Below are 25,639 nucleotides of genomic sequence, written 5' to 3'. Positions count from 1 at the left end.
CAGACAGACCTTTCAATTGTTCTCCAGAGTTTCAGCTTTCAGTTAGGGCAACTTTTTTTTTTTTAACTTGTTGTGGAGGCAGAGACATCTTTTAAATTGGGAGCTCTTGCCAATGTTTCCAGAGAACCTGAAACAGTAGCACTGAGATGTGTACTGCCCTAAATTTCAAATGGGAATGCTAACTTGGATGTCAGTGATTCTTTAAATGTCAAGTGTTTTAACTATTTACTGCTCATCCAAGCATGGAAGAAAGGAGGAAGGATCAAACCATGAAGAGCTACAAAATAAAAATGAAAGGGCCTAAAAAATACAGCTCAATTTCCTTCCATTAAAGGTCTAAACCGTGGGTGGTAAGCCTCTAACACACGAGGGATTTGAAAATGAAACTAGCCATGCAACCCTTCCTGAAGGGAGGTTCAGTTTTCCCAAAATTTGGTAAACCATTTGTAGAGGACTGGACTTAGGAACTTTGATTTTTGGAAGCCTTAGAAATGGAGGCATAATAAAAGACTTTGTCAAACAATTTAGACACATGGACCAAGACTTTCAAAATGGCCAGTCACTTTGGGTACTTCAGTTTTTGATGCTTAACTTGAGGCACCTTAAGGAGCCTTATTTTTTAAGGAAGTACTCAGCACCAGTCCAAGTGAAAAATCACACTCTTTTTAATGTGGCTGAAGTTGGGTACACAAAATAGCTAGGTTTCAGAGTAGCAGCCGTGTTAGTCTGTATTTGCAGAAAGAAAAGGAGTACTTGTGGCACCTTAGAGACTAACCAATTTATTTGAGCATAAGCTTTCGTGAGCTACAGCTCACTTCATCGGATGCATAAAGTGGAAAATACAGTGAGGAGATTTATATACACACAGACCATGAAAAAATGGGTGTTTATCATACACACTGTAAGGAGAGTGATCACTTAAGATGAGCTGTTACCAGCAGGAGAGTGTGGTGGGGTGAGAGAAAACCTTTTGAAGTGATAATCAAGGTGGGCCATTTCCAGCATGTTTCCAGGAGTTAACAAGAACGTTTGAGGAACGGGGGGAGGGAGAGGAATAAACAAGGGGAAATAGTTTTACTTTGTATAATGACTCAACCACTCCCAGTCTCTATTCAAGTCTAAGTTAATTGTATCCAATTTACAAATTAATTCCAATTCAGCAGTCTCTTGTTGGAGTCTGTTTTCAAAGTTTTTTTTGTTGAAGAATAGTCACTTTTAGATCAGAAATCGAGTGACCAGAGAGATTGAAGTGTTCTCCGACTCGTTTATGAATGTTATAATTCTTGACGTCTGATTTGTGTCCATTTATTCTTTTACGGAGAGACTGTCCAGTTTGACCAATGTACATGGCAGAGGGGCATTGCTGGCACACGATGGCATATATCACATTGGTAGATGTGCAGGTGAACGAGCCTCTGATAGTGTGGCTGTGATTAGGCCCTATGATGGTGTCCCCTGAATAGATATGTGAGCATGGCATGGCCCCACAGTATGCCAACATTTTTATGGCTGACTTAGAACAACGCTTCCTCAGCTCTCGTCCTCTAATGCCCCTACTCTACTTGCGCTATATTGATGACATCTTCATCATCTGGACCCATGGAAAAGAAGCCCTTGAGGAATTCCACCATGATTTCAACAATTTCAATCCCACCATCAACCTCAGCCTGGACCAGTCCACACAAGAGACCACTTCCTGGACACTACCATGCTAATAAGCGATGGTCACATAAACACCACTCTATATCGGAAACCTACTGACCGCTATTCCTACCTACGTGCCTCCAGCTTTCACCCAGACAACACCACACGATCCATTGTCTACAGCCAAGCTCTACGATACAACCGCATTTGCTCCAACCCCTCAGACAGCGACAAACACCTACAAGATCTCTATCAAGCATTCTTACAACTACAATACCCACCTGCTGAAGTGAAGAAACAGATTGACAGAGCCAGAAGAGTACCCAGAAGTCACCTACTACAGGACAGGCCCAACAAAGAAAATAACAGAACGCCACTAGCCGTCACCTTCAGCCCCCAACTAAACCCTCTCCAACGCATTATCAAGGATCTACAACCTATCCTGAAGGACGGCCCATCGCTCTCACAAATCTTGGGAGACAGGCCAGTCCTTGCCTACAGACAGCCCCCCAACCTGAAGCAAATACTCACCAGCAACCACATACCACACAACAGAACCACTAACCCAGGAACCTATCCTTGCAACAAAGCCATTTTGCCAACTGTGCCCACATATCTGTTCAGGGGACTCCATCATAGGGCCTAATCACATCAGCCACACTATCAGAGCCTCGTTCACCTGCACATCTACCAATGTGATATATGCCATCATGTGCCAGCAATGCCCCTCTGCCATGTACATTGGTCAAACTGGACAGTCTCTCCGTAAAAGAATAAATGGAGACAAATCAGATGTCAAGAATTATAACATTCATAAACCAGTCGGAGAACACTTCAATCTCTCTGGTCACTCAATTTCTGATCTAAAAGTGACTATTTTTCAACAAAAAAAACTTTGAAAACAGACTCCAACGAGAGACTGCTGAATTAGAATTAATTTGCAAATTGGATACAATTAACTTAGACTTGAATAGAGACTGGGAGTGGTTGAGTCATTATACAAAGTAAAACTATTTCCCCTTGTTTGTTCCTCTCCCTCCCCCCGTTCCTCAAACGTTCTTGTTAACTCCTGGAAACATGCTGGAAATGGCCCACCTTGATTATCACTTCAAAAGGTTTTCTCTCACCCCACCACACTCTCCTGCTGGTAACAGCTCATCTTAAGTGATCACTCTCCTTACAGTGTGTATGATAAACACCCATTTTTTCATGGTCTGTGTGTATATAAATCTCCTCACTGTATTTTCCACTTTATGCATCCGATGAAGTGAGCTGTAGCTCACGAAAGCTTATGCTCAAATAAATTGGTTAGTCTCTAAGGTGCCACAAGTACTCCTTTTCTTTTTCCAAAATAGCTAGTCACTTTTGACCATCTTGGCCACAGTGTCTGTATTTCATAAATGACATGTCTCCTGTTATAAACAATGTACAAGTCTACAGTTTAGTGATGGGTATTTTTAGTAAGTCACGGACGGGTCACGGGCCATAAACAAATTCATGGCCCCGTGACCAGTCCATGACTTGTACTATATACCCCTGACTAAATCTTAGCTGGGGTGGAGGGGTGCTGCTCGGGGGGCCGCTCCAGTAGCGGCTAGTGTGGTTGTCCCTGGGGCCAGCTGCTTGGATCAGCCACACATCACAGAGCCCTAACAACGTATCATACTTCCACTTTGCACTCTTCATTCATTAAATGCTACCCCTCCCATTTTTTTCTCCTCTTACCACCCTCAATTCTGTCCTCCCTTTCTAGACAGTTGCATTGCAGCCTCCTCTTTGTTTTATATAATACCAACCTGCTGCCTTTCTGTAAACTTATACCTGCCATCTGCCCATTATTCTAGGGATTGCTAATTGTGGAGGGAGGGGGTATGTCTTAACTTTTCTGTCACAGTGGTCTTGCACTTATTGGCGGATTTGCTCACTTTAGAGCTTCACGGCAGCCCTCAGTTTGGCCATTTTCGTGAACCCAGTGTCTGACCAGGAGTTGGGAGGTTTGGGGGGAACCCAGGCCCGCCCTCTACTCCGGGTTCCAGCCCAGGGCCCTGTGGAATGCGGCTGTCTAGAGTGCCTCCTGGAACAGCTGTGCGACAGCTACAACTCCCTGGGCTACTTCCCCATGGCCTCCTCCCAACACCTTCTTTATCCTCCTCATAGGACCTTCCTCCTGGTGTCTGATAATGCTTGGACTCTTCAGTCCTCCAACAATATGCGTTCTCACTCTGAGCTCCTGGCACTGCTTGCTCCCAGCTCCTTACTCGTGCACCACAAACTGAAGTGAGCTTCTTTTTAAACCCAGGTGCCCTGATTAGCCTGCCTTAATTGATTCTAGCAGCTTCTTGATTGGCTGCAGGTGTTCTAATCAGCCTGTCTGTCTTAATTGTCTCCAGAAAGTTCCTGATTGTTCTGGAACCTTCCCTGTTACGTTACCCAGGGAAAAGGGACCTACTTAACCTGGGGCTAATATATCTGCCTTCTGTTACTCTCCTGTAGCCATCCGGCCCGACCCTGTCACAATACATATAAATTCAGGGTTAGCACTCATCCAACAGCTGGCTGCAACATCTTTGTAAAACTGTTTTATTGTAAGTGCATCCAGAGACGTGGGCAATGGACGTATGCTTTTATAAATGAGATTATAAATTTCCCTGACCTTTTCGGTCTAACCTCACTCCTCAATCTTCTCTACATTAACAGCCACCTATTTGCCCCTATTCTGTCTACCTAGTCCACACTAAATTTGATTCTTTATTTACTTCCCTGCTTCACCCAAACCTGTCAGCAAATTATCACCTACAGAAAGTACACATTCCTTTCTAGACTGCTATTGGGCACACCTCAAGTTATTCCTTTATCCATTCAAGAATTTTGTGCTTTCTACTATACTTACTAGCCTTCTATGTTAGCATTTTGTGTAATAGCATTCCCATAGCTTGGGTAAATCGTTCATGGCTTTCCCTCTCATCTGTTATTTCAGGCTTATGGGGGTATAAACCTCCTTTTTGTGAATCTGTGATGCTTGTTCTTTGAACCTTAACATTCTAGTTATTTTCCGCCACTCCCCATTCTATTCTAGTTTAATTTTTTAGTTTAACTAACTTTTTTCCCTCCCCTAACGTGAAAACTAAATAATGTGCAAGTAACTTTGTATCTTCCCCAGATGGCGTATGTTCTTAAATATCAGTGTGCTGACTTGTCTCTAGTCCGCTAACGCCTTCTATTCCAGTATAACTTAAATAGATGTACTAGGAGTAGGAATATAATATGGGATGAGCAAGTATGAGCTGCACGTGAACGGAAAATTCCAGTGGATTTGTCGTATGTGGTGCTCATTGTGCATCTGAATCTAAAATAGCATCTTTCAAGCTTTCCTTTCTCTCACCTCTTTTCTGAAATCTTGTGTGCGTGCCATGGGACCTTGGAAACTGTAATTTTTTAATTCAGGGGTTCTGCTTTTAATAGTATGTCCCACATTTTAGTGTCTCGGGGGCCATCTCTCCAGCATTTGTGTTTGCATGGACTGTCTCCTCACCCTGTTTGGTTCAGCCTAAAATCACTGTGGCAGCTACTGCACCTTTTTCAGAGAAGTGGTGGTAGGAGAAGATCTAATTTATTTTAGCAGTTACTAATATTTGCATGTGTCGTAGTTTCAAAACTAGTCTCACTGTATTTCCACTTCCCTTCCGGAGCTCTGTTCCTTTTATCCTCACCCCACCCCTTGCTCTACAGATACTCTGGTTATCTGTTCCCCTTCTACAGATTCATTCCTCCCATTTAAAAAAAAGGTTTCCCAGTTTCCCGATTATCTTCCCTGCTCCATGGTTTTCCTGTTCCCATGCACGTGTTGCCCTGTTTTTTAGTTCTCTGTTCTTCCATGCATTCCTTTTCCCAGTGGTGACTCTAGTCCTCAAGGTAGCTCATATTTCCTCTTCACTGCCACCTCTTATGTAGTAGTAACCTCTGGAAGAGGCAGATAGGAGCTGGAAACAAGTTGAAGACATCACAATCATAGAATATCAGGGTTGGAAGGGACCTCAGGAGGTCATCTAGTCCCACCCCCTGCTCAAAGCAGGACCAATCCGCAACTAAATCATCCCACCCAGGGCTTTGTCAAGCCTGACCTTAAAAACCTCAAAGAAGGAGATTCCACCACCTCCCTAGGTAATGCATTCCAGTGCTTCACCGTCCTCCTAGTGAAAGTCTTTCTTAATATCCAACCACAACCTCCCCCACTGCAACTTGAGACCATTACTCCTCGTTCTGTCATCTGCTACCACTGAGAACAATCTAGATCCATCCTCTTTGGAACCCCCTTTCAGGTAGTTGAAAGCAGCTATCAAATCCCCCCTCATTCTTTTCTTCTGCAGACTAAACAATCCCAGTTCCCTCAGCCTCTCCTCATAAGTCATGTGTTCCAGTCCCCTAATCATTTTTGTTGCCTTCCGCTGGACATTTTCCAGTTTTTGCCACATCCTTCTTGTAATGTGGGGCCCAAAACTAGACACAGTACTCCAGATGAGGCCTCACCAATCTCAAATAGAGGGGAACCATCACATCCCTCGATCTGCTGGCAATAACCCTACTTATACATCCCAAAATGCCCTTGGCCTTCTTGGCAACAGCTGCACACTGTTGACTCCTATCCAGCTTCTCGTCCACTGTAACCCCTAGGTCCTTTTCTGCAGAACTGCTGCTTAGCCATTCGGTCCCTAGTCTATAGCAGTGCATGGGATTCTTCCATCCTAAGTGCAGGACTCTGCACTTGTCCTTGTTGAACCTCATCAGATTTCTTTTGGCCCAATCCTCTAATTTGTCTAGGTCCCGCTGTATCCTGTCCCTACCCTCCAGCATATCTACCTCTCCTCCCAGTTTAGTGTCACCTGCAGACTTGCTGAGGGTGCAATCCACACCATCCTCCAGATCATTAAGGAAGATACTGAACAAAACCGGCCCCAGGACTGACCCTTGGGGCGCTCCGCTTGATACCGACTGCCAACTAGACATGGAGCCATTGATCACCACCCGTTCAGCCCAATGATCTAGCCAGCTTTCTGTCCACCTTATAATCCATTCATCCAGCCCATACTTCTTTAACTTGCTGGCAAGAATACTGTGGGAGACAGTGTCAAAAGCTTTGCTAAAGTCACTGCTTTCCCCTCATCCACAAAGCCATTTATCTCGTCATAGAAGGCAATTAGATTAGTCAGGCATGACTTGCCTTTGGTGAATCCATGCTGACTGTTCCTGATCACTTTCCTGTCCTCTAAGTCCTTCAGAATTGATTCCTTGAGGACCTGCTCCATAATTTTTTCAGGGACTGAGGTGAGGCTGATTGGCCTGTAGTTCCCCGGATTCTCCTCCTTCCCTTTTTTAAAGATGGGCACTACATTAGCCTTTTTCCAGTCATCCGGGACCTCCCCCGATCGGCATGAGTTTTCAAAGGTGATGGCCAGTGGCTCTGCAATCGCATCCGCCAACTCCTTTAGCACTCTCGGACGCAGTGCATCCGGCCCCATGGACTTGTGCACGTCCAGCTTTTCTAAATAGTCCCGAACCACTTCTTTCTCCACAGAGGGTTGGTCACCTCCTCCTCATGCTGTGCTGCCCAGTGCAGTAGTCAGGGAGTGACCTTGTTTGTGAAGACAGAGGCAAAAAAAGCATTGAGTACATTAGCTTTTTCCACATCCTCTGTCACTAGGTTGCCTCCCTCATTCAGTAAGGGGCCCACACTTTCCTTGACTTTCTTCTTGTTGCTAACATACCTGAAGAAACCCTTCTTGTTACTCTTAACATCTCTTGCTAGCTGCAACTCCAAGTGTGATTTGGCCTTCTTGACTTCACTTCTGCATCCCCAAGCAATATTTTTATACTCCTTCCTGGTCATTTGTCCAGTCTTCCACTTCTTGTAAGCTTCTTTTTTGTATTTAAGATCAGCAAGGATTTCACTGTTAAGCCAAGCTGGTTGCCTGCCATATTTACTGTTCTTTCTACACATCGGGATGTTTGTCCCTGTAACCTCAATAAGGATTCTTTAAAATACAGCCATCTCTCCTGGACTCCTATCCCCCTCATGTTGTTCTCCCAGGGGATCCTGCCCGTCATTTCCCTGAGGTTGTCAAAGTCTGCTTTTCTGAAGTCCAGGGTCCGTATTCTGCTGCTCTCCTTTCTTCCTTATGTCGTCAACCAGCTGTCTGATCTTCCAGTAGCAGCTGGTCTATGGCATTAGTCATTTGGACCATTGCTTCAGCCATTTGGTTATGTGATCTGGACTTCAGCATTTCTTCCACCCCCCCACCAAGAAGTCGGATATCTGTGTGTTGAAGCAAATTTGACTGTTAAACAAAAATTAAAGTGCTCACACTTTCATGCAGCTGAAACAAATGAAAGCTCTTATAAGAGGGCAGTTCAGGGCATGTACAACAGAGGATGTTGGAGAGCTATTATTTCAGGTAGTAAAGACGAGGTACAGTAAAATACTGAGGTGCTGGCACAGAGTGATAACCACATGGGGGGTGTAAATCCTAGTGTTCTGCAGCAGCTTAGGAATGAAGCTGCTGAGCCACTATGTGGAATACCTTATGAAAATCAGCTATCCTGAAGTACTGAAAGGTAGCAAATGTTGTACCTACCTTTTTTAAAAGCCTGAAGGGGAATCGTTTAGGGTCTTTTTGGGTTATCAAGAAGTCACCCTTAGTTTCCTTAACAGGCTCTTCTGGGCATGTCTACACTGCAATTAAACACCCACAATTGGCCCATGTCAGCTGGCACAGGCTCGAGGCTGTTTAATTGCAGTGTAGATGTTTGGGATCAGTTTGGAGCCTGGGTTCTGGGGCTCCATAAGGGGGGAGTATCCTTGGGCTTGGGCCTGAACCCAAATGTCTACACCACAGTTAAACAGCCCCTTAGCCTGAGCCCCGTGAGCCCAAGTCATCCGCAAGCGCGTTGTTGCATTGTAGCTATACCCTAAGTAATTACAGGCTGAGAGGTAAAGTGTACTGCTGTAGATTATAAACTTGTGAAGAGTGAGAAATTAGTAAGAATAGATTGATTTCAACATAGCAAAAGGTTTAAAAATGGAAATACCCAAAATTCTATATTAGGACCAATGTTTAATGTGTTTAATTGGTGAAAGGAAGTAAAAAGTGAGATGGCAAAACTTGCAGAGCACAGTTTAGCTATCTCAAGATGTGATAAGACTTGAGGGACTTAACAAGGGTAAGTAACTGGGCAGCATGATGGCAGATGAAAATCATACAAGGTGTAATGCACATTGGAAGGAACTACTGATACTGATTGCTGGCTTTTAAGTTAACTAGACTCTCAGGAACAGGACCTCCCCATTATTGCAGGCTTGCAGGCAGCTAAACGCAAGCTACTGCTGACTACTCAATAGCAGTCAAAAGCAAACAATATTCAATGTAAAAAGAATGAGAAGTATTGAATATATTATGGCATTCTATAATACGCCATCATATGGAATGCTGTTTTCAGTCTGGCCACCCTGTCTCTCAAAATGTATAGCACAAATAGGAGTTCAGGGATGGATGCTACAAATAGCTAGTGAGAAACTTGTGTGAGAAGACACCGACAAATTGTATAGCGATGACATAATAGAAGTTTACAGTATGAATAGTATAGCAAAGGTAAATTATGTGCTCCGATTTACACTCAGAAACAATGGCACATCCGTAACATTGAAATACAACATTAAAATTGATAAAGAAATACTCTTATGCACAACAACTAATCAACCTGTGGAACTCAATACAAAAAGATATTTGAGGCCAAGAGTTTAGTAGGATTCAGAAAAGGATTAGACAAGTTCTTTTCTGTAAGGGATCTAAATCCTCAGACATTGGGGCATAAGCCAACCACTGATTTGGCAAGAAAATCCCTCTGCACAGGTTTTTGTGTAACTGTCTCACACTTTGTTTTGAAACATCTGGTTATAGCCACTATCAGGATAGTGGATTAGACATGTGGCCTGGTAGGGCAAATCTTAGATAGTATTTACTTTAGACTTCTTTGCTACTGAAGCCATGCCTGTGAAATATTTTTTTTTAAAATCCGCAATATAATCTAATGCAACTTTATTTAATAGTTTTTTAAAGAGCTACACAGCAAGCCACTTCAGACCCTATACTGCCTGCTCTCTTGTATTTAACTTTAAAATACATTTTAAAAGCCAGTAGAAACAAATTGTATGGCTAATTAAAGCTTTCAGTTAGAAAGGATGTAAGGGGGTAGAGGGAGAAATTGCATCATAGGCAAATACATTAGTCTCAAAATCTTAAAATTCCACCTCTCCTGCTGGAAAGAATGTGACATTCACCCTGCAGGTCAGAAAACTGCCTATAAAACAAACGAAATGTAAAGACTCCAGTGCTCAATGGGTTAGGTTTGCTGAGAGCTGGTGTAAGGTCATGAGGAGGCAAAGTAAAATAAAAATTTAAAATAGGAACATGCTTGGTATGCAGCAAAAGGGAATGGAGAAGGTAGGTAGATATCTTAGAGCAGAAGGCAATAAAGAAGAGCGTTCAAGAGAGAGGGTAAAAAGCTTCTGAAAACTTGATGCATGAAAGGTAAAAGGAGATTAAACACCTTACATCTCTCAGTCTTTATGTGAAGCAAGTTAGAATATATAGATAAAAAGAAATGAGAATGAGAGAGAGAGAGAGATACAAGTAATTTCAGTATCTAGAATAAACAGTACAGGTTAAAAAAAAAGACAGTTAAAATTTAGAATTTCAAGATGTACAACCAATGTACAGCGATGGAAAAGACTTAAAAGGAGAACTGAATCCTTTTTAAATGAGTAGAAAAACTAAATGATCTTTTAAGTAAACTCTTTTGTGATTACCTGTTTTGTTATAATTTCTCTTTATTCTGTAAACTGAAACAGTCCTCTCCACCTTGTTCTGTCTCTTTCATATGCCTTTGTCTGCCATCTCCTTTTTCCTCAAGCCTTCTATGTATTTTTGTTCATCCACGTTACTGCTTTTATTACTCTGAACGTATTTTTATTGCTGAATAGCATGCATAACCCTTGGGCATACATTAACTTGTCTTTCAGCCCTCCCCAGTTTCCTTTGCTGCCAGTTCCTCTGATGCTTTAAATCGTTTGATATAGCTTGTCTTTTCTCCATGTTCTTCTAAACTTGGTGTGCTGAAGTTATCCCTCTTTTGCTAATTACTAAACCCATCTATGTAAGGGCCACTCTTGGTTGATCCCACACCTGTACATTTCCAGTCATTTTTCTTAAATCGCTCCAAACCAAGCCCAGAATTGTTCCTTGTATAGCTTCCTTTCCATACTGTTCTGTTTGCATCCAAACAGTTGCATATTCCTTACTACCTAGTCTCAAAGATTTAATTTCTTTATATTGCTCCTTCTATTCAGTCCACATCATAGGTCTGGTATACGCTATGGGGGGGATCGATCTAAGATATGCAACTTCAGCTACGAGAATAGTGTAGCTGAAGTCGACGTATCTTAGGTCGACTTAGAATCACTTACTTCGCGTCCTCGCGGCGCGGGATCGACGGCCGCCGCTCCCTCGTCGACTCCGCTTCCGCCTCTCACCCTGGTGTAGTTCCGGAGTCGACAGCAGACCGATCATGGATCGATTTATCGGGTCTACACTAGATGCGATAAATCAATTCCTGATAGATCGATCACTACCTGCCGATACGGTGGGTAGTGTAGATGTGGCCATAGTGTTCCTTAGCACTTGATTTTTCCATTCCTATTTCTTCTTCCATAGTTGTGTATAAGGGTATTTTTCATGGTATGTGGGTGTCACATTTTCTGTATGTACTTTGTCATGTGCTGCACTCATGCAGAGTTGAGCATTTGGATTGACCTTTCTACTAGGATACCTGCCATCTGCCAAAGTGCTGCATCTTTTCTTCCCATAACCGAAGCCTATTTGCTACCCTGCTGTCTACCCCAGTGGTTCTCAACCAGGGATCTGGGGCCCCTGGGGGGCCACGAGCAGGTTTCTGAGGGTCGTCAAGCAGGGCCAACATTAGACTCGCTGGGGCCCAGAGCAGAAAGCCAAAGCCCCACCACATGAAGCCTGACCAACGTAGTTTTGCGGTGGCATCTGTGTCATGGGGCACCAGGCAATTGCCATGCTTGGTACCCCTTAACACCGGCCCTGTCATTTATATGTAGAAAACCAGTTGCTGTGGCACAGGTGGGTTGTGGCGTTTTATAGCATGTTGGTTGGGGGGCCCTCAGAAAGAAAAAGGTTGAGAACCCCTGGTCTACCCTATGCTCTTCCCACCTGCTCCTCTTATATACTTTGCCCCTTCTGCAAAACTGTCCTAAATGTTGGATAGCATAGGAAAAACCGGGCTCCTGAGAAAAGTAAAATTGCTCTCTGGATCCTCAAAACACATGGTCTTCCTCTTCCCCTGTCACTTTCCCAAGATAACGTCACACCTGTTTTCTGGGTGTGTGTATGATCAAAATGCAAGTTCTCTTCCTACCAAAGTAATTGTAAACACAATAAATATTGAGTTAAATAGCTCCTTTTCTTATACAGTTGAGGCAACATGACCTAGTTCAATAATATAAATCACATACTAGAGACATGACACACCAATCTGTGAGTTAGTTAAAGGGACAGTCCACTAACAGTACACGGAGTTTCTTTCCCTTCCAGTTTCCCAGATAGATTTTCATGAACACTACAACAAACTGTTTTTCCTTAGCACATAACTATCCACATTCACCCAGTGTGAAATAGGGCTCTGATTAGTCCATTTATGAAGTACTTCAAAGGCGACTGTTCACCTCAGACCATCTTGTCTGAATTATTAAACAATTAAACTCATGCTCATAAGACCCTGGATATGTTGCTTGGAAGGCAGTGTGACTTGAAGCAGTTACTGAGGTTTCTGTTTAGTGGGTGCAGGCTGGAAGCTTCATGAAGGGCCATTTCCTTTTGTCAGGTATAAGGAAATGACTTCGTACTACTCTGGTTCTCCTGCCCAATGGGACAATGATGGTATCTGCTTCTGGAAACCAATGGCCCTGCTTTTTTGCTTATGAGATGAGTAATATAATATTTCCTTTTTGCTTTCTGTAATTACTCAAACCAACCTGTTAGGTAATAACAAAGAGAAAAAATTGTCTCTTTGGTCAGGCATCTAACTGTGGCTAGCAGATCTAGGACTGATGGGAGACCACTGGTAAGCAACCTGCTCTAATCACCACTATGACCAAAGATCTCAATCTTGGGAATGCTTTGCTTAGCAGCCTAAATTGCTTTTTCACCAGTCTGGAGTCTCATAGCCGAAATATTGCTGGTCTTTCCATACGTTAAACTTTATTTTTAAAAGGTATTGTCAATAGAAATGTAGTCACTTTGATATTGGATAGAAGCTTTGCATATTTTACTGAAATGTGGAGAATAAGACTTCACAAGAGTGAGAAAAATAATTTCCATGAGCTGGAAAGGTAATATTTTTATTGGTAGAGAAACTGAGTGGAGAAGAGAGAGGTCAATTTTAAAGGCTTTCATTTTATGTGATTACAGCTATACTGCAAATGCCATTTCACTATAAGGAAGGACTAAAAAAATGTACCTTTTTTTTATTTGTGCTGCAGGTCAGATTAACTAAAATGGTTATTGTCACCCTAGAAGTTCCTGACTGCTGCAAGACCAGACTTTAAAACCCACTTTTATTATTAAAAAGGCCAGCAGCAACAAAGACTATTTTGCAACTTGTGAGACGCTTTCACAGCAATTTGATCTTTGTGTACAGGATTTTAGAAATCTTTGTACTGTAATTCTTAGAGTGAAAGTAAAGCTCCAAGGGAGGAAAATGTGCATGAACGCTGTGGTTTGCTTCTGGTCCAAAGGCTGCCCCCTTTATGCTGTTTTGAGACATAAATTTTGAGTAGCATTTACAAAATCCTCATTCTTCGTGGAGTGGCATAATGGCAGCAGCATCTTCTATTTCAGTGGCTGAAGCGTAGGTCAGGATAGGAGAGGGAGCTTGCTAGTTTTGGTGGCTGTCGTGGACATTATTGTGGTGGTGCATCATCCATTTCCTGGTAATGGGATACAACAAGATGAAGAGATAATTTGAAAGGAGTTCATATCCTCCATAGCCTAGAAAACAATGTATAAGTGTTCAGGGTGTGGCGCTGAGTAAGGGCACAGCCCTCATTTTAATTGAAATGGGATAGGAAGAGGTTCTATTGATAGAAAAATAGAGGGTCCGTGGAAAATATTTGAAATACTAAATGCAACTTCCTGCCTTTTAAAAGATTTAAAGACACTTCAAAAGATTAGCATGGAATGATGTCTGTATTTTGAGAGAGGTCTGGGATGTATTTAGAAGAGGCAGGAGGATAGGGAAGGTAGTGGGGAATGAGATTAGAGAGCATCTCTTAGAAGTGGATTTGGGAGGAGTGGGTTAGTTGGGACACTGCCTTTTCCTCATTCAGAGCTGTTGACTTCTGACCACTCCTTGTGAAAGTCTGGTAGTCTAAGAAATCCCCTTCAGCCAAGCACCAGCTCCTTCTGTAGCTTCCACATACACTACTTCTGAGTCTTCACTACCCAAGAGGAGTTCTTACTCTGCTTTATGCTGCACTGTAAACCCTGTTCCATTTCTCCCCTTCCTTCACTTTTCTGATAACTCAAGGGTATACTACAAAAATATCTGTTTGAAAAGAAAAATCTAACTCCGATGTTTTTCTGACATTGTTCCTGACCACTGTATCACAAGAATAATAAACTAGCGATTGTTCACTGGCATGTCTCGATACCATCTTCCTGCCTAATGTCTCATGAGACCTCCCGTTCCCATTCTGCTTTCACTGCTGTCACAAGTATTGTACATTTATAAAAACTAAATACATTTCAATCAGATCTTTTTAATTGACTCACCAGTATGTTGAGCTGGGCTGCTAGCATGGTGCTCTTCATTAATATTTCCTTCAGTCCCTTACAAGGATTATGGGCGTTTATACTGGAAGTTCACACTGGCATTGTATTTCACAATTGGTGTTTCTTTGTACTAGAACACAACTTTGTCACTTCCAGAAAATAGCCACAATAAGACTTGTTCTTCAAATCCTGGCCTGGTTTTGTTGGTCCCATGGTGGAAGATGTGTTGTGGACCGAGTGCAGATGGATGAAGTGGCAGAAAGCATCTCAACTCCCCTTTTCATATATGAGTGGGCCCCACAACAATTGGCTTTAGAAAGTGGTGCTGGGAGAGGTTGGGTAGCCAAGGATGCATCAATTCACCATGTTAAAGAAATTCATCTTCTCCTGCTGAACCTGCTTTCCCAACAGTGGCGGGGCAATAATAGCAGCACCTGCCCTCCCTCTCAGGGAATTCCCAGTCCCCTCAAGCCAGAGTGAAGGGAGATTAGCTGGTGTAGGGAGGTGTGACTTTCAGCCAAGGTGGCAAAAGGTATATCTGTCTCTTGGGATAATTGATAAATGTCTCTTCTCAACTCCATTAACTCTTTAATGGAATTTACTCCATGCACTGTACAGAATTCAGCAGCCTCTGTTTTCACCAGTAGCCAGTTGGGTGATCACATCACCTTTGACTGGCTCTCGGTTAAATCAGTATCAGTTTCAGTCATACTTCTTTGTGTCACTGGCTCTTGTTTTATCATTACCATGGCTGCCTATCAAGGTAAAAGTTGGCAGCCCACTTATTTTGTCCAAATTTAATAATCTTAAATCTGTGAGAAGGGTCAATACATTTTTCTGTTGCTGTGAGACTCAGTTCCTGCTTGTCTTGTGGTCATCAGCTTATGTCCACTATCATTTGACTTTAAAACAGAAACACCTTTGAAAATCTGGCCACTTATTGGAGGGCCTAACTGTAAACTAAGGCTTTGATCCTGCAATGAGCTGTACAGAGGTGCACCCACACAAATCTCAATTAGGATCAGCATCTTGGACTCCCTGACTTTAGGCACCATCTTTGGAAATAAGGTCCATTGCTTTTAACTGGCTATCTGTTGATGAAAGCAACTACATACTGATCTATCTGCACTTACCTGTCTTTTTGCTGTATTGTAACAGCCATAAAACTAAAAACCATGCTCTTGGAGTTTGTGAAGTACAGTGTGGCACCTCGGTATGAAAAACACTGGTACAAAAATGTATTGATAGGAATGTGGTTAAAACAAGGGATATACAATTCTGTGAAATTCAGCTCAGATTATTGCCCACAAGTTTGGATGTTTTTGGAACACCCTAGGTCTAGAAACTTGGGCTTGAAAATCCAACAGCTGACTGTCAAAGAACCTTGGCTTTTAATTGCTTCTAATGAATCCAGGAAGTGGTTAAACTTCAAATAAAAATGAAAATTATTGAATTTTTTTAAACTTGATGTTTGGCTGAACTTCTAAGTGAAAGTCCAATTTAGTTACTTTGATCTAAATTGTTTTTTTCCTCTCCAGCTTAGAGTAAGTTATTCTTGACTTCAGAAAGTATTTTCTACATCTACCTCTTTATTTTTAAAAATTATGTTCTTTCCAAAACACACATCACAAATACTAAGTTTTTATGTAAGGCAGCTGTAGGTAACTTAAGAAATTGAAAAACTTTACTGGTAACATAGGCTACCCACTTCCTTAAACACTTGAAAATGTTAGTCTACACTACTAAAAAATGGAAACAAAGCATGCAAAATGCAAGTTCTGATGAACAAACTATTACATTTAACAAGAAAATAGAAATAAAAAATAAGTAAGTGTGATATGGTAGCTAATGCTGTAGAAACATTGTTTAACTTCTCTGAGCAGATAAGGTGAGCTGCAAAAAATCTTTTTAAAATTTGGATTAGTCTCTTCGTACATTGTGTGAATGACTTGGGGTTTTAAACTGTAACCTTAGTAACATTAGGAATGTCAAGTCTGTGTTTTGCTGGGGAAAAGGGGTCTAAGCATATTGATCTTCTGCCTTAAGTGCTGAGGCAGGAACATTGAATTTGTGACACATCACTTTTTTCAAAATGAAAGTGATAAGCTGCCAAAGGCTTTTAGGGTATACAAGATTTAAGTTTTTTAATGGTTTTAAAAAAACAAACACAAACTCCAACCAACCGGGGATTGCATTTTAAACACAGCTTTCTGCCTTTGTACATAAAGAACCATAAGCCTAATTTCTTCTTCGAGTAGTGTCTCTATGGGTGCTCCACTTCCAGTGCTTATGCGCCTCTCAAGCCCTTGATGGTGATTTCTAGCTAGCAGTGCCCGTGCCCTGAGCAAGTACCCTCTGCTTCCTCATGGCAGACAGTCTATACAGGGGTGCATATATGAACTGCCCTCAGTGTCTGACATAACACCTGAAGTATGCCTATCATCATGGGTACAGTTGTCTCCAGCCATTGCAATCTCAGCTACGGTGAAACTACTGAGGTCCTTTCTGTTACTGCAGGAGTTCTGATACTCGAGGGACCTCTCGGTGTTGGATGAACTGGAGTCTCCATTGCTGTCCAGGTACCAAGCATGTCTCAGTGCAGAGACCTTGGTCTCTGAGTGGCCGCTCCATGGAACACAACTCTCATCCATCCTCAATGACTGCCTCCTTATGGGAAGATGTAGAGGAAGAAGAGGACTTCCAATTGGTCTCCTTGAGTGTCTTGGGGGGGGTGTGGGGATGTTCTCCTACATACCCCTTTAGGAACCCACCCTCGCTCAGGGAGGACTTTGCAGCTCACCAAGGATGGTGGAACCAACCTTGTTCCCGCGCGCCCCCCCCACCCCCACCCCCCCGGTACACACACACACAATGCCCATATTGAGACACATGGGCTGCCTGTTGGCAACAATTCAACAGACTACTGGTACTGTCCCTCCGGGAGGCTAGGGTTTCTCTCTCCCCTTGCATGAGAGGAGGAGACATTTGAGGAGCAGTTGAGGGCAGATGAGGAAGTCACCCCTGAGACCACAATTTCATCGTAGTTGCTGGATGAGGCTGTTATGCCTCCCCCACTTTCCATTGCCAACAACTTCATGCTGTTCCAGGGCCTCATTAGAAGAGTAGCTGATGCTCTGCAGATCCCTCTGGAGGAAGTCAAAGATCAGCAGCACAAGCTCCTGGATGTTTTGTAGTTGGCAACACCTTCCAGAGGGGTGCTATCTATTAATGAGGCTCTTCTAGATCCAGCTAAGATGATATGGCAGATACTGGCCACTGAGAACATAAGAATGGCCATACTGGGTCAGACTAAAGCTCCATCTAGCCCAGCATCCTGTCTTCTGCCAGTGACCACCAACGTGCAAAAGGGTGGATAAGTACTAGTACATGCCTTCTAAGGATTCTGACTACTTATTTTCTCATCCCCACCTAACTCCCTAGTGGTGGATGCAGTGAGCGAACGGTGTAAGCCACATTTTGAGACCTACCCCCTTGACAAACACCAAAAGCAACTGGGTCTTTCTGAAAAGTCTTATTGTCTGTGACCAAGCAGTTCTGGATTGTGAACTGTCAGGCAATCATGGCCAAATACAACTTGACTAATTATAACAAGCTCATGGCCTTTATTGAACAGCTGCCACATGACTGCAGGAAGCAATTCTGGTCCACTGTTGTGGAGGCTCAGCTATTGGCCTGAACAGCTCTCCAAGCATCCGTAGATGCTGTGGCATTGCTGCCAGATGGATCTCCACAGTGGTAGCTATGTGCAGAGTGTTTTGGCTCCAACTTTTGGAGTTTCTGAGAGAGGTTCAGAGTCCTATAGAGAATTCCCCTTTGATGGTCGTAAGCTTTTGTCTGAGACCATGAATGACTCCCTGCATATGCTGAAGGACTACAGGACTGCCCTATGTTCCATATGCATGTACATGCCTACAAGCAGGAAATGTTTCAGTAGGTCAGAGACTGCCCAGAGGTCACACCCTGTTCAGTTCTTGGGGTATTGCAGACCCATGGGGAACCTCTTCCTCCCTCCCTCACCCCCCCCCCCCCCCGAAAGAGACAGGTTTGAGAGGAAGAAGGTGGCCCAGCCACCCTCCATGGCCACCCAGGCATCATATAAACCACTCCCCTGCCCTGTCCCTCATGAGCATCTCCTAAGGCGAGAGGGGGACTCTCTTCTCCAGCTAGGAGCAATACAATCTGTCCCTTCCTAGTAGGGAAGTAGTTCTACTCTTCCTAGTACCAAAGGAGGATGAAGATTGGAGACTGATCTTAAATCTAAGACTGCTGAACAAGTTGGTGAAACGTCAAAAGTTTAGGATGGTGACTCTAGCAACTATAATTCCTTTGCCACAGGAAGGGGATTGGATTTCATCCCTTGACCTACACAATACCTACTTCCATATAACTATACATCTATTGTACAGGAAATACCTATGATTCACTATAGGCCAAGATTACTTCCAGTATCAAGTGCTTCCCTTCAGCCTGTCTTCAGTTCCAAAGGTTCTAGCAGTAGATGGTGACTTACCTTTGACAGGAAGTGATTCTTGTCTTCCTGTACCTTGACCTCTGGCTGCTCCAAGGGTGCTCTTTTGTGGCAGGGTTATCACCCACTCAGAAGGTCGTTGGTGTGTTCCAAGAGTTGGGCCTACAGCTGAAATCAAAGAAATCCATGTCAGTATTGGTGCAAAGGATAACGTTTTATAGGGGCATATTTGGACTCTGTGACAGCCAGAGCATATCTCCCTTTAGACAGATTTGTGATCCTTTCAAGAATGGTAGGAACAATTCAGGGCAGCCTTTGGACCTCAATAAGCAACTGTCTTCAACTCCTTGGCCAGATGATAGTGTGCACCTTTGTGACCCATCATGTAAGGCTACGCTTCCACTGCTTCCAAGGTTGGTTGAGAACTACCTATTCTCTGACCAGACCACCTTGGATAGGTGATGGTCCCCTTGCACGTGAATAACTCCCTAAACTGGTGGAAGGAGAAACTCCATGTCTCTGTAGGCATCCTTTTCTGCCAACCCACCCCAACCCTGTTAGGGTAGGGAGCCCACTTTGACACCCCCTGGTTCAGGGCAGATGGACAGTCCATGAAAGCTATCTCCAAATCAACTTTTGGAGCACAGGGCCATTAGGAACGCTGCCCTCCATCAGGACAGAACGATCAGGGTCATATCGGACATCATGTCCTGCATGTTTTTAAATCAGCAAGGAGGAGCAAGATGAAAATCCAAGGTATCTACCAGTATGTTTTTCCACAACCTAATAGTTCTCAATAGGAATCCTATTTCCGTAACCTGGGTGTTAGAAAGTCAAAGCCTTCTATCTGGATAGGACTAAGTGGTTTAGGAAATCGCCTAAACTTCATATCTTTCGCAGATAGATCAAATGGGCTCCTATTTCTGCTCAAAGACACCTGATATCCTTTTGAAAGTCTCTCTACCTGTTAGGAGTCTGTGGGTGCTCAGCCCTCCTTTCCCCCTGCCACCTCCCCAGATGTGAAAGCGCATTCAGCCAGATTGCAAGCAACATCTAGGGCATTTTTGAAGGATGTTCCCATATCGGAGATATATAGCGCCACTTCAGTCCCTACGTTTTCAAAGCATTATGCCCTGCGTCATTCCATCAGATCTGTTGTGGCACTTGGCTCTGCAGTATTGTCTTCAATTCTGGATCCTGATCCGAAGCTCCCTTCTCCTTGGGATACTGCTTGGAAGTCACCTGAAGTGGAGCACCCCAAAGGGACACTATTCAAAGATGAAGGAAATGTTGCTTACCCTGTGCAGCATCTGTAGTTCTGTAAGATGTGTGTTCCTATGGGTGCTCCACTACCCACCCTTCTTCCTTTCTGCTTCAGATGTTCCTTAGGGAATGACTGAGTAGAGAAGGAACTGAGGGCAGTTTGTCCGTGCACCCCAATATCGCCTCAGTATCTGCCATGAGGAGGCATAAGGTGCAGGCGCAGATCAAACGGGTACTGCTAGCTAGAAATCTCTAATCATGTGCACCTCATGAGCCCTTGAAATGGCATACCCATAAGGGGGCACAGCTGGAACTACAGTTACTGCACAGGGTGAGTAATATTTCCTTTTTATTTCGTTGCAGATCACTTTAGTCCTACTTGAAAAGGTATAAATGACCAATAAGAGAGCAGAATTTTGCTGCCAATCAGATGTCAGAGTTTTTGCTGGCATACTAAGCTCCCATTTTAAGGAGCCTCCCTCTTTTTAACAAGATATTAAAGTTAAAGAGGTGGGAGAAAGCGAAAGTGTTCAACTGTGCTGCAAGCGCAATAAATGTTCTTTTTGTAGTTAGACAGCAAAATGTGAGCAGACTGCAAAAAGTTCCAGTGAAATTTTGTGAGATGAGGAAAAAGTATAGCTGCTTTCCTTGCATGCTGTGGTTGAACTGAGCCGTCAAAAATTCTGTGAGGAATTCAACTTCGGCTGAGAATTTCTTATGCTTTGAAAGAAAGTGTTACCATTTTAATATAAAAAAACTGTAGCTGGTGCATGACTAGAACATCAAATGCATGGGCTTCACATTCAGGGAACTTTTGAACCCTGAGATGGAGAATAATTTCCTTTCTGCTTTGCCTTTTTGCTATAAACGATATTCCTTCGCCGAGGGTGTGGGGGATACTTGCGGACTCCCCCTCTGTTTTCTTGAGTCATTCCATCATCCTATAGACAACATAAGAATATTTCAACATACTTGGAAAGCAGCTGTAGTTGCCCTGCTGTATGAAACTGTTTTATTTTTAGAAACTGCTGGTGATTTTTAGTGGTAGCATGACAGTGTATTTAAAAAGCTTGTTAGTCCTCATTTTGACTAACCTAATCCAACCAGCCTATCATGGAATCAGTTCTCTAAGTCTTGACTTATTTTGAGGGAATTTTTCTTAATGAACAACTGAAAATAAGTATCTGGAGTGTTAGACATCTCAAATACAAATTCTAAAAAAACCCAGACATTTTGAAAAAAGTTAATTAATAGAGAATTGAAGTGCTACCTGCATGCTATTAAACCTCAGTCGCCTGAAAATTCCTGTGATCCAAGTATTCTGTCCCCATGACATTCAGAGTAGTCAGGGCACAAGGCCTTGGTTCACAAAATTAAGCTTCAGATAATTGACGTCAAAATGAATATAGTCAAATACAGATCATGTTTCAGAATTTCTCACTTGTTCAAATGGAAATAGGATGACCAGATAGCAAGTGTGAAAAATCAGGACAGAGGGTGTGGGGTATTAGGCGCTTATATGAAGGGGAGGAAAACAAAAAACAAAACAAAAAAAACCCTGAATATCAGGACTGTCCCTATAAAATCAGGACATCTGGTCACCCTAAATGGAAACAACCTGTGAAACTGAGTACAGTGTGACCAGTTCTCAATATCGAGAACCTTCAACTCTCAAAATTAATTTTTGGCCTTTTAAACTGGTTCTGAGCCAATACTTTTCTTGTCTCACTAATCAATAAATAGCAAAATTCACTAAAGTTGAAGATCAACAGGGATATCTCTGGTAGTATTGTTGATCCTAGGTGCTGTCTTCCCAAAACACATGAACCTAAGGACAATGCCATGGCATATGGGGTGGGGTTAGCATTTGCTGGGCTCCTAAAATGACTAATGTGGCGGTGGGCCTAACTACCGGAATTGTAAGTTCTGAAAAGCCATAGTCTCTTGTATGATGCAGATTTTATAACCTACGTAAAAGACAAGATCAGATGATTGAAGCTGAATGAACAGAACTGGCCCTTTAGTATACCATATATCATATACTTTTCTTTTTTAAATTAGATGCAACAGTTGGAGCTGGCACAGATGCAACAAAGAGAAGCCAATCTCACAGCTTTGGCAGCGATTGGGCCAAGGAAAAAAAGACCACTGGATTCACCAAATCTTGGATCTGGGCTTGAGGTATTGAATTGTCTTGCATGCATTTGTTCCATTTTAATATTGAATTATCTTCTATACCTTTTGGAACAAAAGGAGGGAAGCCCTCCCTGAGGCTTGTTGAATATTGTAGGGAAAACAAATATATAATGACTAAAGAAATACTAAAAGCTTTAGTTTTGGTGAACTGAAATTAGTTGAATCTGGTTACTAATAATGTGTATTGGTGAGTGATGCTATGATTTAGTCATAGGTATTTTTAGTAAAAGCCATGGACAGGTCATAGGCAATAAGTGGGGGTGGGCAAATCTGGGGCGCGCTGCTGGGGGAGGCACAACCAGGGGCCAGCGGCACCGGCCGGCCGGGGGGCCATGGCCAGCGGCGGCTCCAGACGGCCAGCCGGGGGCCACGGGCCGGGGCCAGCTCCTTGGGCAGCCCTGGGGTCAGCCACACTGGCTGCTGCAGAAGTTACGGAATCTGTGACTTCCGTGACCGACACAGAGCCCTATTGATGAGTATGCTGTATAAAAGGAGTGCTGTATTTACAAGACATAATCAAAACAATGATGAAAGTCTCTACTTAATCTTTGAGAGGAAACCTCCACAACCTCAGTGGTGTGTGACAGCAGCGTAACTGTTTCTGGGGCTGAGACAGATGACTAGTTGCCTAGTTTCCCTAAAGGGGAAGAGAATCTGACCCAGAGGGATAAACAGCTGTTGAGGTGATCTCTGGAAGACAAAACTAGCCTCCACTGCCCATAAAAAGTAGTTGAGGCATCTACTTTTAATCCTAGTTGTCCTAGAATAACCGAGGGGCCTTGGTACACAAGCTATGCTCCCCAATGGGTCAGGACAGAGGGTTCAAGTAATGTCCTCCTGACCCAGGTGCCCTAGTCTAAACACACAAGTTGTACCACTTCAGCTCTCACAGAAGTACAGAAAGGGGGTTAAGCAAAATCCGTATAAGGCATCTGCATCCATACTAGGGGTTGTACTGCTAACTGTTTCATTACAAAATCACACCCCATACCAATGTATTTATACCTGTACAAAATCTGTGTAGACCAAAGTCCTTTTAACATGGTTTGTGGCAGGGTGCTCCTGAAGGAGTCTGGAATCTCCAGTAAGGTGGTCTTGACCATGCTAACCCCTTGAAAGAGAAATACTTTTGTTTTAGAGTGTGGATTGTTCCCCTTACGTAGGGCATAGAGATTCTTTCATCTACACCAGAATCTGCTTTCTTAAACTTCCAGCAGCTGGCTTTCATCAAAAGCCTAATCTCTGCACTAGAGCCCTTGGTTGCCTAGTAGAGGGGTGAGACAACATGGGATCCTCTCCACAGTGTAACGTTATCTGAAGCCACTTCCTCTGCCCTGAGTTCCACAGTGTCTTCAAAGGGAGTCGGAACATGGCTTATATAAATCTCAGTGGGAGCGAGTCTCCCAGAACAGGTAGTCAGACTCACGCCAGTGGGGCTCAAGCTATGACACTAAAAATATCAGTGTGGCGCTTACGGCTCAGGCTTTCACCCCTCCTAACCCCTAGGCTTGAGAGCCAAAGCTCCACCCAAAGTCTCTCAGTCCCTGCTGCGATTTTTAGCGTGATTGCTCAAGCCCCGCTAGCACAAACAAGGCTAGCTCCCAGCTGCAGTTTAGATGTACCTAGTATGAGTCTCTTTTTAACACACCATCTGTTCCTCTCCCTGAGGTGGCTTGAGTAGCTATCTCTTTGGCAAAGAGAGTATTGTATGAGTGGTCCTATAGTCTTGTGTTGACTTTCCCATAATAACATGATCCTTGGCTTCTGTCCTAGTTTTTATCAAAAATCCTGACTCCTTTCCTAACCATGATATTCTACCCTCCCCCCCCCCGCAAGCTTCTACTCCAGTCTTATTCAAGTTTTTTCCTTCCTGTAACACCTGTCATCTCACAGGGCCTTTGAGGTGCTCTTGGATTAGAAACATTGAGCAGAAGAGATTCCTTTTTTCATTCTCTTCCACCGTTCAGGGAAAGAGCTCAAGGTGGCAGGATACACCCTGGCCATATGAATTGTGTTGGATATCTAAGACTTATGAGGCTGCCAAACTTCTCTCCAGGAAGACTTAAAGCCACTACACTAGAGATGTGGCCACCTCTTAGTCTGGACATGGGAAGCACCATCAGATGAAATTTGCAAATATGCCACTTGGAATTCCTTGCACTTGCTCACTAGGCCCCAACATTGGTTGAACATGCAGACATCTGCAGACACTACCTTTTGAGTAGAATGTTAGAGCATAGGAAATTCTTTTTTGTCAAGATCCCAGTTTCTTGGTCAATGTATACTCAAGGTCCAGACTCCAGAGAAGAAGAAAATAAAACTAACGATGATGATAAATAAAAAGATTTCGGTGGCTGTTCAAAAGTGTCTAGCAGTCCAGATTTGGCCCATGGTCTGCCTATTGACTACCACAGCATAGAGAGTACACTTATAAATTTTGCAGATGATACCACGCTGGGGAGGGTTGCAAGTAGAGCCCTCTGTGGATACAAAACTTTTTATCCACATCTGATCTGCATAAATTGTCCTCTGATATCTGCAGATATCAATGGATTTGCAGGGCTCGGCTAACACCTCCACAAGTCACCTCACACCAGTGACGCAGGGCTGTGCCAAACCCCCAACTGCCTCCCACTTCTCCCCAGAGACCTCCCATAACCCGCTCTGCCCCCGTCATACTTCCTTCCCCTCTCTGGGTGGAGGCTACATCCTGGGTCCTCGTGTGCAGCACCGCCCTCCCAATGTGGGGGCTCGGACGCCCCTACGCAGCTGCGGTGGTTCTAAAACATGCTGCATTTGGCTCACTGCATAGGAGCACAGAGTTACACTCCCTTCTGGGAGTTGCAATTTACCTTCACTATCTGAGCAAGCTGCGGACTACAACTCCCAGAATGCCCAGCAAGCTGCTGCTGCTTGATTCAGAGAGCCGAGCTGAAGCCTGGGTAACAGCCACTCCATTCTGGTGAGTGTGTTGCAGAGCCTTGTGTGGATACAAAATTTGTATCTGCATCTGAGCTGTGATCCACAAAAATGGTTTGCGGATATCTACATCCATGGATGGGGATATAAAGTAAATATCTGTGGATTTGCAGTACAGAAAGGGATCTGGGGCTTATATGGATTACAAGCTACATATGAG

The 25,639-nt window shown here is 43.4% G+C and overlaps 1 protein-coding gene across 2 annotated transcripts in view; it reads left to right on the top strand.

Annotated features, from left to right (window-relative positions):
• The window catches only part of TAF4B (TATA-box binding protein associated factor 4b), a 121,322-nt gene that overhangs the window by 70,195 nt on the left and 25,488 nt on the right, over positions 1 to 25,639 (top strand). For both annotated transcript variants that reach the window (XM_037892719.2, XM_043539706.1), the window contains exon 14: positions 22,366 to 22,485. In XM_037892719.2, the coding sequence (XP_037748647.1) occupies positions 22,366 to 22,485 (120 nt within the window). The remainder of the gene's footprint in view (positions 1 to 22,365; positions 22,486 to 25,639) is intronic.

Source organism: Chelonia mydas, chromosome 2 (genome assembly GCF_015237465.2).
Source record: "Chelonia mydas isolate rCheMyd1 chromosome 2, rCheMyd1.pri.v2, whole genome shotgun sequence".
Lineage (NCBI taxonomy): Eukaryota > Metazoa > Chordata > Testudines > Cheloniidae > Chelonia > Chelonia mydas.
This window is presented reverse-complemented; position numbering and strand designations above follow the sequence as displayed.